Below are 27,454 nucleotides of genomic sequence, written 5' to 3'. Positions count from 1 at the left end.
TAATCAGTGATTACACTACTTTAGATCAGATTTTTGTTTGTTTGTTTCTTTCTTTTCAAGCATTTATAGTACAAGTATCATTTTTTGGAGCACACCAAAGAACATGTGCTGGATGTACTACCATTTTCATTGCATAGGCGTCTGTGGAGTGAGGACCTACTAGAAATATGTTGTTGGTATTCTTACCACATAAAAACAGAGATAGAAATAATTTATTCACTACTTAACTAGTTTTGTGAAATTCATGTGTTTTACATCAGGATAAATAAGTGAATAAACTAAAAAATCAGATTATAACAGGTAATGTACACAATGAAATATTTGAAAACAGGAATTTGCTGCAACTACTGATACCCATGTGTGTTGTGTTTAACTAGAGAAGACCATACTTGATGTAAAATTATCCTTTGTTTTTTGATGCTGCACTGTTAAGGATGTTTAACTATCTGCCTGAATAATCTTGAGAAAAATCCATAATCTATGTGGAACATTTTGGTTTGTTGTCATAATACTAGATGTTTGGTTTTCAGTTGTAGCCAGTCCTAATTTGTTTCCTTTCATTTTCTATGTCGTTGATGTGTTTAGAACAAGTTCTTCACAAATTCCAGAATTAATTATACATCTATATAAAGTAATTTTAATTAGAAGTTTAATATAATTAGACCATGGTGCTCTACATCATGTATGTGCAGTTGATGCGTCAGTGTTAATACCGGTTTTGTTCTCGTTGAACAAATTTGAAAGTCATGCTGAAGATGCCCTTGAAACTAGGGCATAAAAGTGTACAAGGTAAATCTATTTTATGTTATTTATTAAGATAGGATCTCTATTAACAATGCTAAGGGTTTAAAGGTAAACAGCTGAAAAATCACAGAGATCTTCATTTTATTAATCTTAAAAAAGTGCTGAAATAATTAATATACAAATTACAAGATTTGCTCTGTACATAGAACTGTTCTATGCAATTGTTAGAGATTTCCTATATCGAGAGAGTGATCTTTAGTTTATACACTATTCCTTCTTTATGAAGCAATATAAAAGAAATATCACATAAAACAGTACTTTGGTCAGATATAGTGGGAAGGAAAATTAGAAATATCAACACACTAGCAATTAACCCATAATGGTTAATACCTGACAGGTATTAACCCATTCTTCTGATGAACATTATTTTTTGTTTTTAGAAGGGAATGAATAGGACCCATCACTAAGTGATAGCCATAGTTGAAGCATGATGATATTTTGTTTCTGGAATGTTCCATTCATTTGAGATGTCTGCTCGCATCTATCAATTGTATATCATACCTGACAAGAAATTATATTCTTGTTTTAATCCTATACCATGTCAATCAAATGAAGAGCATTTCATATATTCACATAAATTTATAAAATTTGTGATCTCTTGAGATCGTCAGATCACATTAAATAATGTAATCATGTTGCTTAATTAGTTAATATCATTCAGAATATTTAATTAGTTTTTTTAATAGTTTACACAGAATTTGTTGTGGTAGTATGGGAAGACTCTTTTATCTAAGACTAGCCAATTTACACAATAATTGTGAAGAGGCAATGTCAAATTTTTAACTTCAAAACCCATGACATTACGAGATGTCTAAAATAATAATTAATAAAGATTCTCCTATCACAGGTCTCTTTCCTAGAAATATCGCAAAATTACCATGATAATAATGTTATTATAGAAAATGACTATTTATAAATGCTTATGCATGTGCCAATCTTTTTTGATCTAATTTAAAAAATAAAAAAACTTCAGCCCAAGCTGAGATGGTTTAGGAAACTGAATAAAGTGGGAAGGTGTTATATTTTTTAAAATATTTATTAATAATGAAAAAATGTAACAACAAAGAACTAATTAGGTATGAATTAATGTGACTTTTGCTGCTGAACTTCTTCAGCAAATTTCTCAACATCAGGTGAGTACTGTAATTTTCATCTTTAAACATGCTGAGAGATTCGCACTTTTAAGATGGTTAATAACAAAATGTCACTTGTGTTGTTATTAACCTCATGTTAGAGGCTTAATGAAATATATACAGCACTCGGAAAGGATTAAAACTGATTTTTAATGCTTTCAATATTTTGTCTCAATCACTGAGACATCTGCAGGGATTACAAAAAAATTAATGTAACATACACTCAAATACAACACAATACTAAGTGAAACACGTGGATGACTCTAAAGTCCTATCTGGGTGGTGTAGCCTAGGACAGTGGTGGCGAACCTTTTTATGTCCGCGTGCCAAAAGTTTACAAATAGAGTTGCTGTAGGGTCAAAGGGGGTGCTTAAGGGTCAAAGCTGTATAACTGAGAGGAGACCTCCACATAGCCTTTAAAGGAATGCGGAGAACCGACCAGGGCTTCTGACCTAATGTCCAATCCTCACCTTCTCGTGGTGCACCCTGTTGGGTATCTACTTTGATACTGAACGAACGAGGATGGGCTGGCAATTTGGGATTTAGCCGACCAAATTGTATTCTTATTGGTTAAACCAAAATAAAAAATGATGGTACAACATGACAAAATTTCATGCCGGCTGGGGCGTCGCCCGGTTAAACAAGGCCCCCGTTGTTTTTGCCAGGGAACCAGGGCGAACAGCGAAAAGTCAGCTACTGGAACAAATCTGAAAACAAACCCCAACTCAAAATCACCAGAGTTAAAGATCGGTACTATCAACGTAAGAAGCCTGAATGGCAAAGAAATGGAGCTAGCTGAGGAATTAGATAAGTACCAGATCGACATAATAGGGGTGACTGAAACAAAAAAGACCAAAACTGGTGAGATCTTTCTGAGCAATAAATACAAAATGTTATATTCAGGCAATAACAATCAAGGAAAAGAAGGAGTAGCCATAGTATTCAACACAAAATACGAGGCTAATCTTCTTGAATGGCAGTCAGTCTCAAGTAGAGTAATGTGGGCAAATATGAGAATGGGGAACTGGACAATGAGACTTATTTGTGCCTATGGTCCCACAGAAGGTTCTACTAAGGTAGAAGTGGAGGAATTTTTTGAGGCTTTAGAAAAAGCAACTGACACAATGAAAAAGGAAAAGTTGGTCCTTGTTGGGGATCTAAATAGTAGAGTAGGAAATGATTGTGAGACATACAAAAATATTTTGGGAAAATTTGGAGAAAAGAGCAAAGCTAATAATAATGGCAAATATCTGTTGGATTTCTGCTCAGGACATGGACTGGTTATTACTAACACCATGTTCCAACATAAAAATGTGCACAAATTCACATGGAGAGAAGAGGCTAGGAATAAGAAAAGTCTCATTGACTATGTTATTGTTGATAGTGATGTTTTCTCCCTGGTGCAGGACACCAGAGTGTACAGAGGATTTGAAATTGGAAGTGATCACTATTTAGTCTTGAGCAGGATAAAATTGAATTTCATATTGAAAAGAATAACATGTAAGAAAGTTTTAAAGCGAATAAAAGTTGAGCAGCTCTCAGATGTAAACTGTAGACTAAAATACAGAAATATTATTGAAAAGAAAATGAAAGAGTTTGAGAACAGGAATCAAACCTTGGAGATTCAGTGGCAAACTCTGAAGGAAACATTGATTGATTCTGCCAGAGAGGCATGTGGTGAGGTTGTGTGCAAAGATAAAAAAATCAGAACTCCCTGGTGGACAGAGGAAGTTAAAGAGGCAGTGAAGGAAAAGAAGAAAGCATATCAAAAGTTCCTGGCAAATAAGTCAGCTTTTACTCTTACAGAATACAGAGACAAATGTAAGAAAGCTAAACAGTGTGTAAAACTAGCTAAACAAAAGTCATGGGAGGACTTTGGCAAGAATATAGAAAATAAATATCAAGAAGGTGGCAAAATATTCTGGAGGTTGTTGAAGAAGCTTAGGAATGGAGGAAAGAGTGCTGTAAAAGGAATTAGAGATGATAAAGGTGAAATGAAAACAGGAGAAAAAGATATCCTTGAAGTATGGAGTAATTACTTTGAAAAACTGCTAAATGAAACAAGCAGTGATGACAGCACAGTGATAAAAAACACTGACCAGGCATGCAGTCAGGAATACATATCCATACTTGAAGTAGAAAAAGCCATCAAAGGCTTGAAATGTGGAAAGGCAGCAGGAGTAGATGATATTCGACCACAAATGCTGAAGTATGGTGGTATAAGAGTCTTACAGTGGCTGCACTGCATAGTTCAGAAAGCCTGGACAGAGGGACGAATTCCCGATGATTGGAGTAGAGCTCTCATAGTACCCATATATAAAAAGGGAAATAAAACTGAATGTGAGAATTACAGAGGTATTTCCCTACTGAGTGTTCCTGGCAAGATCTATGCAAGTATACTTGAGAAACGGTTGAGAAGAATTGTGGAAGAAAAGCTTGGTGAAGAACAAGCTGGATTCAGGCCAAATAGAAGCTGTCAGGATCAGATCTTCACTTTACGACAAATAGTCGAGAAAGCATGGGAATATAACAAAGATCTGTATTTAAGTTTTGTCGATTTGGAAAAGGCATATGACAAGGTGCCAAGAGAGAAGCTATTCAATACGCTGCAGTTATATGGTGTCAATGGGGTATTATATCAAGCAATATTTAGTCTTTATTTGAGTTGTGAGTCAGCAGTTAGAATTGAAGGAAGTACAGGAAGATGGTTTAATGTTAAATCTGGTGTGAGACAAGGATGTACATTATCCCCTCTGTTATTCATTATCTATATGGATCACATTATGAAGGAATGTGGTATTAAACCTGATATCAAAATTGGAGATGTTAATGTCAGCTCTTTGCTTTATGCGGATGATGTTATACTTCTAAATAAATCCGCTACAAGTCTGCAAGATTCTCTGACTAAATTGAATAGCTGTTGTAATAGATATGGTATGAAGGTCAGCAATAAAAAGACAAAGACAATGAAAATAGGCAGAATCATTGAAAATGTCTACTGTGTTGTGAATGGAGAACCTGTGGAACAAGTAAAACATTTCAGCTACTTAGGCACAATTTTTACTGAAGATGGTAAACTAAATATAGAAATAGACAACAGAATCAGCAAAGCTGGTATCGTGGGAAGTCAATTGAATAAATTCATATGGAATAAGAAAGAAATTAGTTGGAACACTAAATTAGCTGTATACAAGACTGTGTTCAAACCAATTTTAACTTATGGATCTGAGAGCTGGGTCAGAAGTAAAACACTTGACCAAAGACTAGAGACTGTAGATATGAGTCCTGAGAAAGATTATAGGCGTGAATAGATGGCATCAATGGCAATATCATATTAAAAACAAGGATATTAGGAAAGAACTTGACATTGTCAGCATCCAGGAATGCATTAGCAGAGCTAATCTCAGATGGTATGGTCACTTAAATAGAATGGGAGAGGAAAGATTAGCAAAACAAGTGTTCTCTGCCAGGTTGGCAGGAAAACGACCCAGAGGAAGACCAAGATATAGGTGGATTGATACGGTACAAAGTGCCTTAGACGATAGAAATATAAGATCTGATAATGTTGGAGTCTTGACAAGTAACAGACTGATTTGGAGGAAAATTGTAGATAGGAAGTTAGTAATGATGTAATTTTTTCATGTAGTACTGTCATATCCTGTACACCCCTTGAGGGTACATGGCAGGAATTTGATGATGATGATGATGTTGCTGACGTGCCAGCGCGTGCCAAAAATTTACAAATCAAGTTGCTGGCATGCCCGGCATGCGAGCAACCAATTAATACAACACTAATTAATTGACATTAATTAATACAAAATTAATTGCAGAATTTTAAATAGACGATATAAATATAAGATCTGATAATGTTGGAGTCTTGACAAGTAACAGACTGATTTGGAGGAAAATTGTAGATAGGAAGTTAGTAATGATGTAATTTTTTCATGTAGTACTGTCATATCCTGTACACCCCTTGAGGGTACATGGCAGGAATTTGATGATGATGATGATGATGTTGCTGACGTGCCAAAAATTTACAAATCAAGTTGCTGGCATGCCCGGCATGCGAGCAACCAATTAATACAACACTAATTAATTGACATTAATACAAAATTAATTGCAGAATTTTAAAAATTAATATAGAATTTCATAATAATGAACACATAATTTGAAATACACGTTGTCGTATACAAATCAATATTAACCTATTATCAATTTATCAATGAGATTTTTGCTGTTGTACATTAGATGCCAAATTCTTTATATCAGGTTCGTATTTTGTCACTTTTAGTAATACACACACGGAACTAGATTCATCAGTCATTCTATTTCTTAAACTGTCTTTTATAAAATTCATTAAAAAAAATAATGACTCACAAGCATATGTAGAGGAGAAAATTAATAATATAGCCATCGCTAGTTTTTTTTTAAACAACTAAAGGTTTCAGGAATGGCATTCCAAATTCTTAATATTTCCTCTTCTGCATTCTTTTTAATTGTCCCCAATAATCTATCATTTTCCATTATTTCCAAGTCATTTCTCAAATGGACAAACTTTTGTTTCCATATAGAACTAGACTGAAAATCGATTAGTTGCATTTCTATATCTTCCAATTCAGCCACTCGAAAATCTCCAAATTGAGTTTATCTGTTGTTGGTGTGTCCGGATGCAAAATAAATTTTGATGTCTCTGCAAATTGCCTGAACAGTGTATGTAAATCTTGAAGAAAATTCGTTGATTATTGACTGAATAACTGTAGAAAACTCTTTTGTCAATTTAACTTGATCTGTTTTTTCATGGGATTCTAGATCTGCAAAGACTTTTTTTGTATTTGGAAAATATTGGAAATGACGTCACGATTAAAAATTGGTAATTTAGCTTCGAATGCTTTGATTAAATTAAGCATGACAATAATTGTCTTGTTAACACCTTGCAGTTTAGCATTTAATTCATTTAAATGTAAACACAAATCAATAAAAAACATTAATTTCGAAAGTCATTTGACGTTCATTAATTGACTGTATTTTTCAATTATTATTATTCCGGGAAACTCCAAGGAGTCGACAGACTCATCGAGGGAGGCCCTAACATCATGTCAAGAATAACTATTCAACATTCACACAGTATCTATCATACCTTGCCTTGAACTCATTCACGGTAGTAGCACCCACAACAGACTCTGGAAGCTTATTCCACTCATTCACCACTCTCCAAGTAAAAAAACCTAGCTCTAACACCCTTGTCAACCACGCTCTTGCCCAGCTTCCATGCATGGCCCCTAGTCCTCCCACCACCAGTCATATTTTCAAAAATATCTTCTGGATCAATCTTATAAAAACCCTTCAGTAATTTGAATGTCTCAATCATATCACCCCTCCTTCGCCTATCGTCCAATTTCTGCAACCCATAAATCTTCAACCTATTCTCATAAGGTTCATTCCACAGACCTGCTATCATCTTGGTCACTCGTCTCTGGACCCTCTCCACTTCCTCCCCATCACGAAGAAACCCTGTTGATTTTCTCATTATGTAAAAAAAAGTCTGACTTCATCTAAACACTCAACAAATCTTTGAAGAACTTTCTCACGACTTAACCATCGGACGTTGTTGTACATAAGTAAACCATTGTATACCGAGTTTACCTCACTTAATAATTCTATAAATTTGCGTTTATTTAAAGCGCATGCCGATATAAAATTGACCAATTTTGTTACAATGCTCATAATATCTTCCAGTGGCTTGAAACTAGCCTTTGCACATAAAACCTGCTATTGTATATAATACAATGAAAACCCAGAACTGAATGTCCAATGTATTTGGTAAATAAATTGACGAACCCAATTTCTTCTCCAGTAATACTGCGAGCACCATCAGTGATACAATTTTGGAGGGATCTATATCTCTTTCAGCAAGTGCATTTACAACTGCGTTGCAAATATCTATTCCTTTTGTTGTTGTTGTGCTAATGATGTTAAACTTATCAATTCTTCTTTGATGTTATTCCCAACACAATAACGAATAAAAATTGCTAAACGAGCTGATCCAGTTATGTCAGTACTCTCATCAAGACAAAGAGAAATTAAACCAGAAGATTTTATATCTGTTTTTTTTGCTGATGAGTTATATTTTTAGCCATTTCTATGATTCTATCTTTCTAGCCAAAGGCACATCTTTTATTCTTTGAATAACTTTTTCCTTGTTTTCAAAATCTTCAAAGAGAACTGGTGCGCATTTTAACCATGCTTCTTTTATATAATCCCCATCACTAAAAGGTTTCCCATGTTTAGCAATTACATTTGAGGCAAAAAAACTAGCAGCAGTTATATTTGAACGGCTGCTGATAAATTTCATTAGGGTTGTTGACTGGATATTCCTATTTTTAATTGCCCGAGCAATAAATTCTTTCTGTTCATCCTTGCTTTTCTCAAGGAGTGATTTATGGTTTGTCTCATAATGCTGTTTTACTGATGCCGTTCTGCACACAACTTTCCTGGAACATAAAATGCATATTGCTTTATTGTCTTTATTAATCATGCCATACTCTTCAGTCCTCCAGCTTTGGAACTCTCTACTGCTTGACTGTGATAATTTTCGTTTTTTTATTTTCGCCAGCCATGTTTGGTAGAACTGTAACAAAATAATTCACAACTTAAATCAAATGCATTTCTTATAGTTTCAAAAAAAATCAAAATCAAGCGATCTGTTTTACTAACATTTTCATACATTCTCGATGGACTTCCTATTAGGGCTTTGTGGGAAGATGGTAGAAGAGTCAGTCATCCTCGCTGAACTACTGCTGCACAATTCTCTTTCCGATGAAGAACTAGCATTGTCGTTCATGAAACAACCGTCAACTTCTAAGCAAACATTCAACATTGCAGAACTGTCTTGAGCGGAAACTCTGTTCAGATATTCCTTGGAGGAAACCAGTATAAGAATCTGATGATGGAAATCTTCCCAGTATTCAAGTTTATCTTATGTGCTACAAGAATAAAATGAGGTGGGCCTTTCAATCTACATGCAAGGAAAACATGAGTTAAGATGACTTATTTAAGAAACGATCTAAAGTGCTGAATGAGTGGAAAGGATTTTCAGATAATCTGAATGATAGACGAATAATTTGCTTCAGGTCGTTATTACGACAGATTTTTCATCTTTTCTTCCATCTTAGGTTAGTGGAAATAGAAAATGTGAGTTAGATTGGTGAATAATAAAGAAAGATGGCATTGAGTAAGATGACTTCAGTCTTTGTTACACTGCAGAAAAAATGAAGCTTTATCGATAAGAATTCAAAGAGCTTAGACTGATTAAGGTTATCTTCTCCGAAAGTAAATCTTAAGCCAGAGCTGAAAATAAAAAAAAAATGAAAGCAGAAATTAAAAATATGTCATCCTCCAGTTAAGGAATGCGAGATCTTGTGAAAGTACATGTGCAAACTATGTGGTGGAAGTAATCATACGTAGTGTAATTTGAAGACAGTTAAGGTTGACTTTAGTTAGCATAAGCTACAATTTTAGATTCAGTCAAAGAAAGGAAAGAAAGAAAGAAAGGCAAGTCTGAGTATCTGTAAGTAGTGATCAGCGTTCATTTTGAGTTTTTCTTTTTTGTTTAGATTTTTTTAGAATTTTTGAATAGGAGTTTGGTTTCATATTTGTTCCGCATGACAATGCATTTTTGCTTACATTTGTGATATTGTTTCAGAGGCAAAATAAACAGCAGAGTTACGTGCGATGCGATGACATAGATTCTGAGATATGATACTCATAAAGAGAGCATCTAGTCTTAATGCCTTAACGTGACGCGACATTACCTTTCCTTCATACAACTCCTTTGTTTTCCTCCAGGCACGATATTTAGTGTAAATGGTGGCAAGATTATATGCCTGCTAATTGGGAAACTTACTATTGCGTTATCATCAAACTCAATTTGGTGTACTCTATAATCAACATTTTATTATATGCCTAAATTAAATTATCTTTATAATTCCCACTTGCCGCTGCGCGGTGCGAAATGCATAATGAACGCATGTGCGATTAGAAAAAGTCAGGGAATCCTAAGGATCAATCGTTCTCAATTCTTTTTCTATAGACTGTATTTTTATTTATTCTTACTCGTAAATACCATTCCAATTTTTTTAGAGTTCATACATTAAACTAACATAAGTATTAATATTATATAAATTAAGTGGATATTATTGTAATAGATTTCACGGTTTGATATGAACACAGATTATTAAGAAAATAACTATTTATTAACTGAAAAGCTAATATTTCACTGGTATTATATCCAGCATCTTCAGAGCACACAACACAAAGTTTATTACAAATGCAAAACAGCCACAATCCGGTGTAACAGTGGGGCTAGTAAAAGTAATTGCAGCGTGCAACAGAAGACTAAAGTCCTAATATGGCGCCATCTAGGTTAAAAAAAATTCAAAGTTTTGAAATAGTAGTCCAAATGATAGTCTTAGAAAGTTTGAAAAAATGAGATAAAATAAAAGTAATAAATATTAATTTGGTCTTAAGATGACTGTCTCCTAAATCTTTAGCAGATTTATACAGCCATGCTTGTTAAGGTTTGGAGTATGTTTTAAGGTTTCTGTGCATTATTTTTGTTTCTTTCCAATTGATCCTCTGTGCAGGGGTATCCAAAGCATGGTCTGCCAGACCCGACTTGCCATAGTGAAAGTGTCGGATATATTTTTTATGTTCACTGAGGCGAATGTCCACAGTTCTTCCTGTCTGTCTGTAGTAGGCTTGATGGCAAGAACAGGGCACCTCATAGACTCCTGGATGTGATAAAGGAGTGCATTTGTCTTTAGGTGAACAGATGAGAGTTGCTAATTTTACATAAGGTTTAAATACTGTGCATAGTTGGTGTTTGTTAAGCACCCTAGATATCTTTTCAGATGTGCCTTTAATGTATGGGATGGTGATAGTTTTGTTGTAGTCTTCTGTGGTAGATAGAGGGGATTTCTGAGTAGCATTTAGTATGTTATCTATTTTATGGGGATTATAACCATTGGTTAAGAAGGTGTGTCGTAGGTGAGAAAGTTCAGCAGTGAGAGCAATGTCATTATTTATTTATTTTTTTTTAAACCTAGATGTCGCCATATTAGGACTTTAGTCTTGTGTTGCATGCTGCAATTACTTTTACTAGCCCCACTGTTACACCAGATTGTGGTTGTTTTGCATTTGTAACAAACTTTGTGTTGTGTGCACTGAAGATGCTGGATATAAATACCAACGAAATATTAGCTTTTAAGTTAATAAATAGTTATTTTCTTAATCATCTGTGTTCATATCAAACTGAAATCTATTACAAAAATGTCTGACGAACACATAAGCCTATCCACGTGTATAAGTGGATATTAAATCCAACATTATTTCAAAGCCGACTACAGTAACTATAGAATTTTTGTGGGAAATTTGGCGAGTGTATTCCCGTAAGATGTCTGGTCAAGAAACGTCTATAGTTTCTGTAGTCAGCTTTAATATCCACTTAATTTATATAATTTTGTATCACTGATGTGAAGCCTTTTGGCTATTTATTTTAGTAAATAAGTATTAATAATTAATTATGGCATAATCATAAAAAGTATTAATACCCTTAATGTAATGTAATGGTGTAGCATGTCGACAAATATAAAAGTATGTTTAAATTAGTTATCAATCACAGAATTAATGCTAAAATATTGGAGTTTCCTCAGGCCAACATCATTAAATTAACTTCTGGTAAGTTTTATTGACATATCCCATTCTGATCACCAAAAATTTATAATATTATTGCATTATTAAATTGATTTTAATGATGTTGGTTTGAAATAAAAAAAAAAAACGGTAGTGAGAGAAAAATTTATGCATTGTAACTCACTATAGAAGTCAGCGGAACAGGGGAAGCAGCAGAAGGGTGTTGATGTCGGCGAACGCTTACCGTCGAATATAACTTGCCCTCGCGTATAACTGGCACCTCTGATTTCACTTTACGAAAAAATACATTAAAAGGTTTTGCATATATATATATATATATATATACCTCCCACACAAAAAAACACGCCCTCCCCAACAGCCATTATATACTGTAGATGCAAGAAAAAAAAAAAGTTTTATTATATCCCTGAAGTGGCTTTTGCAATCTGTGTAATATATTTCTCAACAAATAGTGCAATTAGAGACAGCCGGAATAAAAACGGTACCTAACTAATGAATCACATGTACCCCCTCTCACAGAAACTACGCTGTATAGGCAACCAAAACCATATGTTGCACCGGAAACACAGTATCTAATAACAGATTGTCCAATTACATGAAATTCTCGATGTCATTATGACAGATTAGAGGCTAACTTCAAATAAAATTCTACCACGAATTGAAACATGCCATATAATGCTTGTGTTAGTTCCCCTTCCAGCTGAAATGCAAACAAGGCAATAAAAACCAATCATGGGTTGTAACTTTGTGTGAGTTGAGCCTGCCGGTAATGAGAACGATAAACGACACCCCATCGTGAATGTCTTAAAACTAAGAAATATATAGTGAATGTTGTTATGACAATTGCAGATGTTATGGAATTCAGTTGAAAAGAATTAGCATTTCAACTCAAAAATTGTCGGTTCCATTTGTCTCTGGGTCCCGTGATCTTTTGTTAATACCACACGAATCAAATTTATGTCTTCATAGCTGCTCCTCCTGTAAAACAAAATTTAACTTGTATGTATTGTAACAATTAAAAAAAAAAAAAAAGGCTGAATAATTTATAAGCATATAAAAGGGCATGTAAATCGTTGACGTGCCAGCAAATTTCTCGGGCGAGAAACCCATTTCTCGGTTCGCCACCACTGGCCTAGGATGTAAAGTGGGGCCTGTGATAATTAATGTTTCCCAAATTTTGAGAAGTTTTATGTAACCATATTTATTTAAATTTGGTTGATTTCTGTGTGTTGCCATAGATTTTGAAAATAGTCTTCATTTTTTGAATTTACTATGGTGGGGCATGGTGGATTTTTTCCAGGAGGTACTTTGGTTGTATTCAAACATGGTCTGCCAGGCCAGATTGACCTTAGTTGTGATCATACATCTGTGTTCTTCTAAGCAGATGGTTGCTGAACTACCTGTCTGTCCAAAGTAAGACAGCTTGCAGGAATAAGGTACTTTATAAACTTCAGGCACTGAGAGAGGAGGGAGATGATCTTTGATAGAATGGAAAAGGGTAGCAAGTTTACGGTGACGCTTAAACGCTGTGTGGAGGTTGTACTTTTTTAAGGACCTGGCTATTTTTTCTGATGTGCCACAAATGTAGGGAATGGTGATGGCATTTCTGAACCCCTTCTGAAGAGACGGCCGGGGAAGGGGGGGGGGGGGAATGTTTTTTTTTTAAATTCTGTAATCACTGTAGCCATTGGAAAGGAAGGTGTGTATGTGGTTGAGTTTGGTTAAAAGCACAGTTCCAATGGAACAAAGATTGTGGGCTCTCATGATTAGAGTTTTAATAATGCCATATTGTTCAGAGAATTTGTGAATGTATCTGCCTGTGTGAGTAGGTTTTCTATATCTCAAACCTAAGGTGTCCAGGAAGGGTAAACTATTATTGTTACTGGAAGACATGAGACAAACTGTCAAAGCAGCTGGCTAACTCTCTGACTCCCCTCACTGAACTTACCACTTAAATTTAAAAAACAACTCTACTCATTTTAAAACCCTGATGAAAAATCTAAATTTAAATAATACAGACATATTGGTAAGTTTTGACATCACCTCACTGTTTACCAATATTCCTTTAAATTATACCATAACACTCTTAAAAAACGTTTTATACATCCAATATCTTAGATTTCTTTTCCTTTCCATAGACTCAGCCCCTCTATCTGGCTAAGATATATAGATGATGTGTTCTCTATTTGGCCTCATGGCCCAGACACATTAGACTCCTTCCTCAGTCACCTCAATAGTCTACAATGGAACATAACAATTGTTTACCCTTAGTAACATTATGGTAATCTTTCCTTCACTGTATATAGAAAACTTACTCAGACAGGCAGACTCTCCCACCACCACTCCCTTCAACCAAACTCAACCATACACAACACCTTCCTTTCCAATGGCTACAGTGATTACAGAATTAAAAAAAGAATCAGTTCCCACCCCACCCCACCTTTCCCGGCCGTCTCTTCAGAAGGAGTTCAGAAATGCAATCACCATTCCCTAGATCCGTGGCACATCAGAAAAAATAGCCAGATCTGTAAACTTGCTACCCTTATCCGTTCTACCAAAGATCAGCTCCTGGAATTTATTAAGTACCTTGTTCCTGCAAGCTGTCGTACTTTGGACAGACAGGTAGATCAGCAACCATCTGCTTAGAACGCAAATCATGCATCTGCAATCACGACTATGGCCAATCTGGCCTGGCAGACCATGTTTTGGATACAACCCACAGGATCTCCTGGAAAATAACCACCTTGCTCCACCATAGTAAATTCAAAAAAGAAAGACTATTTTTAGAATCTGCAGCGGCACTCAGAAATAAAACAAATTTAAATAAATACAATTGCATAAAACTTCCCAAAATTTGGGAAACATTAATTATCAGTTTTTTTTTTTTTATATATAACGAAACCTGTGGTGAATTCATCACTAAAAACATACGTAATAACCACAGTAATGACTATTTAATTCATAAATATTTCATCCCAAGTATCGTGGGACATCATCAGTAAAATAGTTTAAACAATACTAGGAATAACATACAGTCAGGGCGCATGATTACAATGGAATCTCAATATGCATGCAGTAACATGTTATAGAAGTAAATTAAATATAACTGAAAAAAAATAAAAATAAATAAATAAATAATAATAAAGTATATATAGAAGTAAATTAAATATAACTGAAAAAAAAATAAAAATAAATAAATAAATAATAATAAAGTATATATTTAATTTACTTCTATAACACGTTACTGCACGCATATTGAGATTCCATTGTAATCATGCACCCTAACTGTATGTTATTCCTAGTAGTGTTTAAACTACTGTACTGATGAAGTCCTACGATACTTGGGATGAAATATTTAAATTAAATAGTCATTACTGTGTTTTTAGTGATTAATTATCAGAGATACCACCTACAAATACCCATAGAGGGCACACCACCTAGACAGGACTTTAGAGTCACCCACATATATCCCTTATGCAATTCTTCATGCAAAATATATATCCTACGTTCTTTTGAAATGCCTATAGTCTCAAGCAATTTCACGCACTTTGACTCGCTGGCCATCCAATACCATATTGTGCACTTGATCAATGATTTCTGGTGTTGTTACACTTTTTGGACGTCCTTCACGTGGATCATCTTGAAGGCTGGTATGGCCACGTTTAAACTTGGCAGCCCATTTCTTAATTGTCAAAGACGAAGAATGCCCATAAACCTTTATGAACTTCAAATGAATTTCTTTTGGCATTAAATCTTCTTTTACAAAGAATTTTATAACCGCACGATACTCAATTTTATCCATTTCAAGGGATATAGACACTTGCTTGATAGAATGACTTGCAATCTCACATGGATGCTTATGACGGATGTTCCAGCTCAGAAAAAAAAAATCATTCCAATAGTGTTTCCATCTATGGTCGAGGCCGAAAACTTTTCAGACTACCCTCGTATATATATTCCATTAAGTCTCCAACATGATGTCCTCAACTCACGGGTTGTTATTAACCATGCGTTGTTTTTCCCTAAAATCTGACAGTTGTTGTATATGCAGGTTGCGAATCCCTGCTCTAAAATAAACAAATAATGTTGGAAAGGCGTGTATCTGATGCTGTGGCATGAGTATAGAAAGTTTTTTTTCACTAGGTTGCAAAGTAAATTAAGGCTAAGTATGGGAAATATATGATTCTGTATTAATTTAATCTTGGTATCTTGCTGGTCTGGCTCCCACTGATGAAAGATCAAAACCAGTTTAGGTAGCTACCTTTCCCTTAAAGCAGGGTTGTCAAACTGGCACCCCCCCCGACGCCTCAAGGAAAGATTTTAAAAAAGGATGGTTGCTTTTTATAATAAAACAAAAATACCGTATTTACTCAAATATAACTCGCCCTCGCATATGACTCACATCCCTGTACCCTGATTTTACTTTATGAAAAAAAGAAATTAAAACGTTTTGCATGTACTGTACATCGCACACGAAAATAAAGTTTAACCACTTTCACTTTGGGACGATAACTCGCTCCCCGCAGTAATAAACAACATGCCTTCCCCAACTACCATTATACTGCAGATGCAAGAAAAACGAGTAGTTTTATTGTATCACTGAATAAAGTACAGAGACATTTGCTGTCTGTATAATATATATCTCAACATGTGTAATATATTTCTTTAGGTGCGATTAGAGACAACTGGTATGAAAACGGCACTAACTAATGAGTCGCATGTCCCCCCCCCTCCCTCCCCCAAAAATTAACCATGCTGTTTAGACTTAAGCAAAACCAATTGTTTCACTGGCAAACACAGTATCTAACTAAAAACTATTGTTTTTAGTTAGATGTGTGCGAGTGCCCCACTAACTCAAACATGAAGCTGCAATAAAATTCGTAAACGTGTTAAAACTAAGACATATTTGGCCAGCCTGGCTAGCTGAGTGGTTAGCGTATCCGCTCTCCAGCCAAAAGGCTGTGGGTTCGAATCCCGCCGTGGGCATGGATGTTTGCGATTGTCTGTGGAAATACCAGTGGTGGTGGTTGGCAGTAGATGCCATTGGTGTAATTGCGATCAGTTGGTGGAGACAGAGTTGTAGAGCAGGTGCCCTCCCTCGATGAGTCTATGGACTCCCTGGAGGTGTTAAATAATAATAATATAGAGTGAATGTTGTTATGACAGTTTCAGATAACACGGAATTTGGTTGAAGAGAATTAGCGTTTCAGCTCAACTTTGTGTTTTGGTAACGCAATCTTTTGTTAATATTGTACCAATCATATCCACATCTTCATAGCTGTTCTATCTCTATTAGCCTACCATTGCTGTCTATTTTACGTTCTGCTTTCACTTCTCAAACATTTGTGAAGGGTGTTCATTAAGTATCTGAAATCTTGTAAATTGTAATTTTTACTTGGAATAATTGGAAAGAAGATGACAATGCACACAAGGAAACCGCACTAGGGCTGGAAGTAGCTATAACGAAGAGGAGATTCTTTGTAAGTCATCCACAATTTTCAGTTTTTTTTCTGAAAACTTTAGTTTCTAAAAACCGCCACATATATCTCGCTTTAATTTTGGGGAAAAAAGTGAGTTATATTCGAGTAAATACGGTATAGATTTATTCGTTTTCATACGATATTTATAGTTACAATATGGATGCAATGACCTGCTATAATGTAATTGCAGTAATAAAAATTTATATCGCAATTTAAATGTTAGATCCAATCCTAATTAATCGTAAACTATATTTATGCATATATTATGCAAGTGTATATATATTAACCCGAAAATATTATTTTTATTTTTCTCCAAAATATTTTCTGTAACATTTAAAAAATTCCCCAAAATATAGACTCCCCCCCCCCCCCCCCAAAAAAAAGAAGTATTTTATCTCAACACAAACACAGAAAATTTCAAACTGACAGGAGGCTCTGTAAATTTTTGTGATGGTTATTAATGAGAGTTTATACTTTTTTTAGAATGTATAAATATTTGATTTATACATTCGAAATTAAATTTTATTCAAATAAAATTTAATTTCAGTTTAATTTGGATTAAATGCTATCTATTGTAAATATTAATAAAATAAAAATATTCTTTATATTATTATTTTTTTTCAGTTTGTTATACTATTATTTTATGTCTTGTAATGACTTAGAATAAACAAAATTTTTGTTATTAATTTTCAGATTTATTTATACTCATTTTTTCACTTCCATTTGATTCTAATTAGTGCAGGTTTTTTAGTCGAAAATTTTTTGCGGCCCACTTGAGCTACACTTTTATTGCAAATGGCCCAATTGAGTTTGAGACTCCTGCCTTAAAAATTTATTATACACATCTGAAAGGAAGTATGTTTTGCATTATGGGATATTGAGATAGATTACTTGTATATAGAAATAGTTAAAGTACAAACTTTGTTTGTTTACTTCTAAAGATTAAACAAGAATATCATTTCTTGGAAACTTTAACAATAGTACAGCTACTAATTCTATGCTCTAAAGACAGAAAATTGCTTCAAAATCTGGAACCAGGCAATACTTCTATTTCCAATTTCAGTTACAAATGGTAACTGCAATTTAAAATATTGATGAATGGATTTTTAATATTCTTTCTTTCAACAGCCTAGAAAATATTTATAAAGACTTTTTGTTTATCTATGCATAAAGATATTCCTACTAATCTTCTTGTTTCTATTATTTCTTTTATAGATATATATATAAAATTATACTGTAGATGGGCAGCAGCATTCTCCCCTCTCTTGGAATGATATAGTTATTTAAATCAGATGTTACAAAGAATTAGTAGTTATTTGATAATACTTAAAGTAATACCTGAAGTACAGAAAGCATCTGCAGGCAACATGGTTTCACCATACATAACATATCCAGACAATGGATCAATATACCTGCTCATCCTTAAGACACACAGTTCAAAGCTTCCTGTAACAAATAACAATTTCCAGTGTGAATTTAATACAAAAATGAATTTATTAAACAATTATGAAGTCTATATTAAGTACAGCAAGTTGCATGCAATACAGTAATACTGATTAATAACAAATGCAAAGCAAAAAAACAAAAAACTGTCACCTCAAAAATTGGGATTTTCTGAACAATTTCACTTCTCAAAACGCTTAATGTTCATCTGGTTGGTCATAGCAAAGCTCTGCATTTTAAAGAGAGGTCTGATTATTATATGTTGATACTATAACCATGTTTTTATAGAGATAGAAGATTGATTATGACATGCCAGCCTGGTTGGCTGCAGGTTCGAAGGACGCAGGTTTAAACCCTGGCGTGGGCATGGGTTCTGTGAAAATACTAGTGGTGGTGAGCAGTAGATGGCGTTGGTGTAGAGTATATGCCCTCTGTCGATAAGTCTTTGGACTCCCTGGAGGTGTCATGTAATAACGATCAAACTCTTACAAAAAATCAATTAAAAGGAAAAAACAGCTGCAACAATTTTTCAAATTATTGCAACTGTTTTCTTCAAATATGCCACTATCTGAAGAAAATGCAATTAAAGGAGATAACTGAGGATTTTTTTTTTTCAAGCAAATATCTGGATCTTAAGGAAAACAATCAATATGATATCTAGAAATAAAAGAATTAACTCCTTATTAAGAGGATGACTGAAAGTCCTTACAGACTTGCACATTGGTGGTGGGAACAGTGTTTTGGCCTTACTAGCCTCCTGCAATAACTTTAATAGTACATTAAGCTTTAATAATGAACAGGAATAAAAAAAATATTCTATACTTATGATAGTAATTATATCAGTGATGCATATCATGAATATAATTATTCATGATATGCATCATGATATATCTAATTATAATAAAACAAAAATATATCATGAAACAACAAATATTATATATTTGATTTACACCACCACTCCTACGTAGAAAAAATTCCTTATATTTGTTGGCTCATAATATATTTTTGTAGTTATACACACCACTGATCTAATTACTACCATAAGTGTAGAAAATTTGAGTGACAGTAGTGTATCTATTGCACTCATGCACTACTCACCCAGGGTTAATTAAATAGAAAGATAAATCACTTCAAACAAATTGGTCATACTCTCAATAATTAATGTTAATTCCTTATCCAAAATAAGAGAAGCCAACCCACATTTCTATAGAGCCTTGAAATATATATTCAAATATATAGACTATAAAATAGTTTTTAACTAGTCACCTTAAATTATTAAATCATCTCAGATCAGTAGAAAAATAGACCAAGAAATATTCCAACATTACAATGTTATCTATAATTTCCCCATTTCAATAAAACTGTGATTTACATTGGTTTTACTAGCTGAAATTTAGGTTCTTGTCTATAATGAACATTTTTGAGACTACCATGATGCAATTCCAGAAATCTTTTATAAAATTAAACAAAAATTTCAAAACCACAACCACACAAAACTGCTGCTCACACCATGGAATATAACCACATCTCACAAATTGGAAAGGTTAGCAGAAGACTGTCGCCAGATTAGATCGCACCCTGAGGCAAACAATTAAATATCGCCCCTGATGGATTATAAGACAAAAATATAAGAAAATCTCCAATTTCTATTTTGTTTTTATTACAAGAAAAACATTAATGCAAAACAATTACATAATAATATTAATTAAATGTTTGATCTATGGGGATATCACACAATAAAACTGTTTATAAGCTATGTCTGCCTCTATTCATACAGTTGCCAGACCAACCAATCTTTCTTGGGTCACTGCTGTTCGCAAATAAATCTTAATCAGTTTAAGCTTTGAAAAACTTCTTTTTGCACTTGCTAGGCTAACAGAATTGTTTTAATTTCTGCGAATTACTATCACCCCGCTGTTCATGTTGGGGCCATGGTAACTCACAATTTGAGTAGGAGTTTAAATTAATTCTTTTTTCTTAATAATGATTCCATGCGTTAATGATGCATAGCCGAAATTTGCCACGTACCCCCTGAAGACTTTTCACATACCCCTAAGGGTATGCGTACCACACTTTGAGAAACTGATCTAATAAGTGGGTTCTAAAATGTTTAGTTTTAATATGTATGTCTATAATTTTTTTATGATTAAAATATAATAAGCACATAAACTAAATGGCGTATATTTGTAAAATATCTTGTTGCCGTAATACAGCGCCTACCACAATATGGCTGAACGAGCACACTTATTAAGTGCCGTTGTGAGGCAGGCTGCCCCTCTATGCTATACCCTGTCGACAGTACAGGGTTAGCATCTTTGACTTTAAAAAAAAAAAAATTAACCAAAACTACATATATCAGAATCAATAGCTATTAATATTCATCATCCTTACATTTCAGAAATTTAATATAAAAATGATTAGTTATTAGTTTCACCCTATAAGGTGTGTACTTTGCTATCATGACTAATTTTGTCAGTCATCCAGTTTCATCTTCAAATGATACATGCTCTCTTATTCCATTATATAGAGGACTCCACTTATATAATAATTGGCAGAGTTTCAAGAATTTTAAGGTTTTATTATCTATTTTTGAATATGAAGTGTGTCTGCATGATTTATGGTGTGAATCCTATACATTTATTAGTCTAAATTGTCTTTTTAAGTATAACACAATGGTGGTCACGTGGGCGTCGATTGCTGTCACTAGGCGAGCACCTCGAAAGTCAAATGGCATTGGCAACATAGACTTTTCGAGACTGATTCGATGTTGTGAGTGCAATATGTATGCATAGCAGAGTGTAAGAGATGTGCTTGTGGAGAGACAGTATGGATTTGTTGGAAGTATGATATATTGTTGGACCATGATGCAAGGATGTAAAAGCGAAAGTTATGGAAAAAATTGTGAAAAATGGAAATTGTGAAAAATGAAACAAAAGCTTAGAGAAACTGAGGGAGTGAAAGAATGTAAAGATGTAGAAGTGAAAGTTAGAAGCAGCAGAAAAAGAGGTACTGAAATTGTTGGAATGCAAGATTTAATGAAACAGTTATAGGAAATGAAAAATGAAAATGAGCAATATGTGAAGTGATGTTAGATGTCTAGTTACTGAGAGAAGAAGAAATGAGCAAGAGAGTTAGCCATGATTGTAGGGATGAATGATCTAAGTGGACATAAGGATGTGAGGACGAATATCAGGAGACTATTGAGAAGAGTGAAAGATAACAGTATAGTAGGAAAGGTTGCGAGGTATGATGATGATGATGAGCCAAAATCCTAAATGGTATGCTAGCAGAGCTGTCTGAGGAGAAGGGAGTGAAGTTTGTTGATGTATGGCATGTGTTTAAGGAAAGAATGAAATTATAGAAGAATGGTAACTGCTGCAGAAGGCTTGAAGTATTCAGTGATCAATTTATAAGCATGTTTCATCCTGATCAGGGTGGAATCATGAGGAACTTAAGTGTAGAGGACATAGGAGGGGATGGCTTAATTGTGAGTGAGCATGAGGTATTTGAGGAAATAAATAAGATTGATGTTAATAAAGTGATAGGATTTGATGACATATCATTACACATCTTAAGGGAATGTTCCAGGGAACTGGCAGTAGCATTGGCATGCCTGTTTAATAAAAGTCTTACAACAGCACAAGTTCCAAGGATTGGAAGGAGGGTAAAATTGTTCCGCTGCATAAAGGTAGTGATAAGGCTGTAGGTTAGTCTGTATATCTGAAGTTGTGGTGAGGTACAGGAGAGATTGATGAGAAGTAGGATACAGAAATGGGTTGATAACAGCAGTATTCTCTGTAGTTATCAGCATGGGTTTGTTAAAGGGAGTTTCACTAACTTACTTATGTACTATAACAAGGTAACACATACCTTGGACAGGGGAGATGCATATATAGTGGTGTACTTAGATTTTGCAAAGGCCTTTGATAGACTCCCGCACAACTCGTATATATATATATATATATATATATATATATATATATATATATATATATATATATATATATATATAAATTGAAACAGATGGGATTGGATAACAGACTTCTGAGTTGTATCAGAAAGTTGTATATGGGGGTGCAGTATCCTGAAAGAGAAAGGTCACTAGCAGTGTGCTGAGTGGATCAGTTTTAGGGCCATTGTTGTATTTGGTATTTGTATGTTAATGATATTGGGATGGGTTTAACTAGTGATATGCAGCTGTTTGCAGATGATGCAAAACTGCAGAGAGCAATGCAGAGTCAAGCAGATGTTATGGCCTTACAAGAGGACTTGAATAGATTGCATGAATGGGCAGGTAAGTGGAACTATCAGTTCAATGTAGTGAAGTGTACACTTGGTGTGGAAACCTACAGAAGTAGAGGAGATGAGAGATCTAGGAGTAATGGTGGACAAGGACCTAAAATTCAGGGGCCACACTGCACAAGTTGGAAAGACGTCACATCGGATAATGGCAATGATGCAGAGGACTCTGACATGCAGAAATAGAGATTATGATACCATTGTATAAGGCCTTGATCAGGCCTCATATGGATTATTGTGCACAGATTTGGTCGCCTGGTTTTAATGCTAACAAGGATATGTTGGAAATCAGTTAAGTCCCAAATTACCAGATTATCCTTTATGGGTTGGTATCCAGGTGGATACCTAATAATGGAGTTCACAAAAAAGGTGGGGATCAAACAATGAGCCTGTCCTCCATCCTTACATTGACCCTTAAGCAATCCCATATGTTATCAGTACTATACTGAAGTATATAATTTTAACATTTTGTTCCTTTTTATCCTAGAACATGGTCAGAGAGAGAGAGAGAAAAAAAAAAGATGAATCTGTCCAGAGAAGATTCACAAAGGTGGTCAGTAGTTTTTTGAATATGGAGTATGAGGACAGATTGAGAGAATGTAAGTCGCAGAGCCTTGTGAATAGGAGGAAGGGAGATAAGCTAGTCAGAGGTTGTTATCGCATCGACATGGAGATTTTTATAGAATGGGAGAGGGGGCTAGGACAAGAGGTCATCACTGGAAACAGTATAAAGAGGGTGTGAGCAGAGGAGTAGGTTCTTTGCATGGAGAGTGGTTGGTGAGTGTAGACACATTGAATCAGTTTAAGGCACAGTTGGATGAGATTTGTTGCAATAGTGTGTACCTCCCACGATGAGTCTGACTCCATGGAGGTCAAATTTAGAAGGTTCTTTTAACTTTCTAAATTGTGTACCTACTTCATATCTTGGTCTTTATTAACTTGTTATACCTCGGGTTTTACTCATCTTTTGGGTTTTTTTTATCTTTCATTTCATTAAAATTTGATCAGTCATCTTTTTTTTCTCTCTCTCTCTGACCATGTGCTAGGATAAAAAGGAACAAAATGTTAAAATTATATACTTCGGTATAGTACTGATAATATATGGGATTACTTAAGGGTCAATGTAAGGATGAACGACAGACTCATTGTTTGATCCCCACCTTTTTTGTGAACTCCATTATTAGGTATCCACCTGGATACCAACCCATAAAGGATAATCTGGTAATTTGGGACTTAACTGACAAAACTGTATTTTGTGTTGGCTTAAAACCACTCACCCAGATAATGATATAGTATTTTGAAATGCCATGCTGACTGGAGCATTGGAAAGAAAAAGGCCCTTGCTTTTTTATCAAGAAACCAGAACATCCACAAGCTCAAGGGTACTCAATACAAGAAGCAGGGATAGCAAAAGAATTACCAAACTATCATGTCTGAAAGATGCTTTTCATCTCACTGATTAAAATGAAAATTAGTAAAATATGTGAGATACTCCAAAAATAATAATTATAAGATGTTATATATTCAGAAAATAGTCAGAGAAAGACAGAATAGCTCTTATGTTCAATGCTAAATATGAAGATAAATTTCTTGGATGGTAGAAACAAATTTCAAAATGAGAAATTGGACAGTGAGACTTATTTGTGCCTAAAAGAAGTAAAGTGGGTAGCTAACATAAAGAAAAAGCTTGTTATTTTGTTGTTGGAGGCCTCAACAGCAGAGTAAGAAATGAATCCTGGACATACAGAAATGTTTCGAGACAGTTGGAAGAGAAAACAGCAACTGCTAGATTGCTGTTCAGGATTAGCTAGTTATTACTATCCAAGCTCCAACAAAAAGATATGCATAAACAAGGAAAGAATATAAATGAAATAAGAGGTCTGATTGATTTCTTTTAGACTGATTCAGGATAGAGGAGCATACAGCGGAAACTGAAAGAGTAAGTGACTATCATTTAGTTGTGACAGGATGAAAAGAAAGTATCATAGTGAAAAGAAAAATATATATGAAAATGTTAAAAGATTGAAATCAAGCAGCTTTCAGAGATGAACTATAGGAAAAAAAAAATAAATATCATACGTTACAGAACAGAAATTTGATGAAAACATATCGTGTCCACCTGTGACATGAAATCTGAAGATATTCTGCAAAGGTGGAAATTATTCATTTGAACAATTGTTGAATGAGACAAGCAGTAGTAGAGCATTTCCTATAGCAACATAAAAAAATTTAATCAGGAGTACATATCAATACTTGAAGTAGAGAATACCATTAGAAACCTTGAATAGATATTTCAATAGAAATCTCAAAAATGAATGCATAAAATTTTATAGTGGTCATATTGATTAAAAGGTTGGATTTTAAATGACTGGAGTAGAACTCTTGTAGCATCTGTCTGTGAACAAAGAAAATAAATATATATATATAATCAGAGGAATTTCCTGCAGTTTTCTGATTAAGATTTCTACAATCATATTTGAGAAGAGTAAAAAAAAAAACTGGGTTTACGACCATATTTGCTGGTTGGCAGTACTATCAATACTTGCATGGCAACCAGCCATGCATGGCATTTCATAACAATATGCCAATATCTATGTAATGATGAATAAGTTAATATTAATTATAACAACTATTTGTAAGTTGTAGTTGAACTACAAAAGCTATTCATTGTTTCCCTCAATAGTGGTTTTTCTGTTAACTTGGATGACAAAGATACAAGAAGGTAAGCATGATGACTCATGTTCTCTCCTTGTAACACAGAATTTATTTTGCCCTATTTTTCTGTACATGTGTCAGTTGTTACATGTCTATTTCATGGGTTTCTTTTAGTAGCCCTCTGAACTGCCAAGAGGGCAAGCGTCTGCAAAAATATTGAGGTATTCTAGTCTTTCCAGAAGTACTTGTTGCATAGTCAATACTAAGAACAACAGGGAACACAAAAGAAATAAACAAGGCTTATTATTGATCATATATATATATATATATATATATATATATATGATATAGAGTTCTTCCCAGGACCTTTTGAATGGGCAAACCGCCTGGCTATTTAATGTTGTGAATTGACATGGCTAAATAATGAGCAAGAATGGAAAAATAATTTAAGACTTTGCAAAGAAGATCTTTTACGAAAGAGACATAATTTTCATGTTTGAAAAAAAAATAAATTGTGAAAATTGAGCAAATTCGAATCAAAGGCAAAAATTGATGTTAAAAATCTACATTTATTTTTCTTAATATTTTTGTCCAAAGATCGTGAGTCAAATATTTAATATTTTATTTTGTAAAAGAGAATAGGCCTCTGCATCAAATATAGTTGTGATATCGGGGAATTCTTGAACCTCTCGAGTTCTATGACGTCAGTCTCGAGTGATACCAATTCCCATTCCTAGTAATTAATACAAATATCATTGTTATTAAATTAATCAGAACAAATCACTAAATTGTGCACTGACAGTAATTGCGACATAACATGCATTATGTGTCTCGGGTATTACTGTCAGTACACAATTCAGTGATTTGTTCTGATCAATTTAATAACAATGATATTTTGTATTTATTAAATTACCCCATAATGAGTAAAACGTCAAGTCAGAAAACTGCTCAAGTTATTTTAAGAAAGATGAAACTGATAAGCATAGTGAAGACACTAAACCAACAACAGAATCGTCGATTTCTGCAGAGTGTCTTTCAATGTAAAACGTGCATCTAAACACCGCTTATCGGGTATTAACAGTGAGCGATTTAAAAAATTCCATTGGTTAGTGGTGAAAGATAACGGAATGATGTGTTCCACATGTATGAAATAGAAATACGGAAAGAGATGACCCACAAACAAGGAAGTGACTTTAGGTAACTATGCCATGCACAAGACTTCGAAAAGAAAGCTTGGTTGACCATGAACAAAGCAAGTTATGCACTGATTCTTGTTCAGATATAATTGAAAAATGTATACCAGAAGAAACTGGAATAGGGCAAATTGAAAAAACAATTTTAATTTTGAATAACTTGCAGAGAGATACTTTTCTGGGAGTTTTAAGATCTATGTATTGGTTAGCGAAAAATTAGTTACCATATACTACGTTATTTGAAAAATTGCTTGAGCATTGCAAGGCTATGGGCTATTCCTACTGAGAACATCTTAACGTTGGTAAAAATGCACATTATACCTCAGAAAGAATAATGCAAGAGTTGATTGATATTTTAGCATCAGAAATTAGATCTGAAATACTGAAAAATATACATTATGTAGATTATTTCAGTGTTTTATGTGATGAAACTACAGACATCTCAGTTTTAAAACAGCTAATTATGTACATTAAATATGTTTGTCAACTTAGAAAAGAGGTCAGGGTTAGTTTTGTATCAACTTACAATATCATTGATGGCAAAGCTGAGACTATAACTAACAAAGTAATTGAAACCATTGACAGTCTAAGGCTTAAAAACTTGTAATCTGGTGGGCCAAGGATCTGATGGAGCAGCTGTCATGATTGGAAAGCAAAAGGGAGTTGCAAAATTGCTCAAAGATAAAACTGACGGACTCATGGTCAACTGTCATTGTGTAAACCACCGACTGGCTCT

At 34.2% G+C, this 27,454-nt stretch overlaps 1 protein-coding gene across 1 annotated transcript in view; it reads right to left on the bottom strand.

Moving 5' to 3' along the window:
* The window catches only part of Hr3 (nuclear hormone receptor 3 ROR-beta), a 125,753-nt gene that overhangs the window by 18,934 nt on the left and 79,365 nt on the right, over positions 1 to 27,454 (bottom strand). Inside the window, exon 8 of the mRNA XM_090400760.1 lies at positions 18,467 to 18,574. Within this exon, the coding sequence (XP_090256886.1) occupies positions 18,467 to 18,574 (108 nt within the window). The remainder of the gene's footprint in view (positions 1 to 18,466; positions 18,575 to 27,454) is intronic.

The sequence above is a fragment of the Typopeltis vanoorti genome, chromosome 11 (assembly GCF_054136105.1).
Source record: "Typopeltis vanoorti isolate ZY-2024b chromosome 11, IOZ_Tvanoo_1.0, whole genome shotgun sequence".
NCBI classification, from domain to species: Eukaryota; Metazoa; Arthropoda; class Arachnida; order Uropygi; family Thelyphonidae; genus Typopeltis; species Typopeltis vanoorti.
Note: the sequence above shows the minus strand (reverse complement) of the source record. Positions and strands in the feature narration are given on the sequence as shown.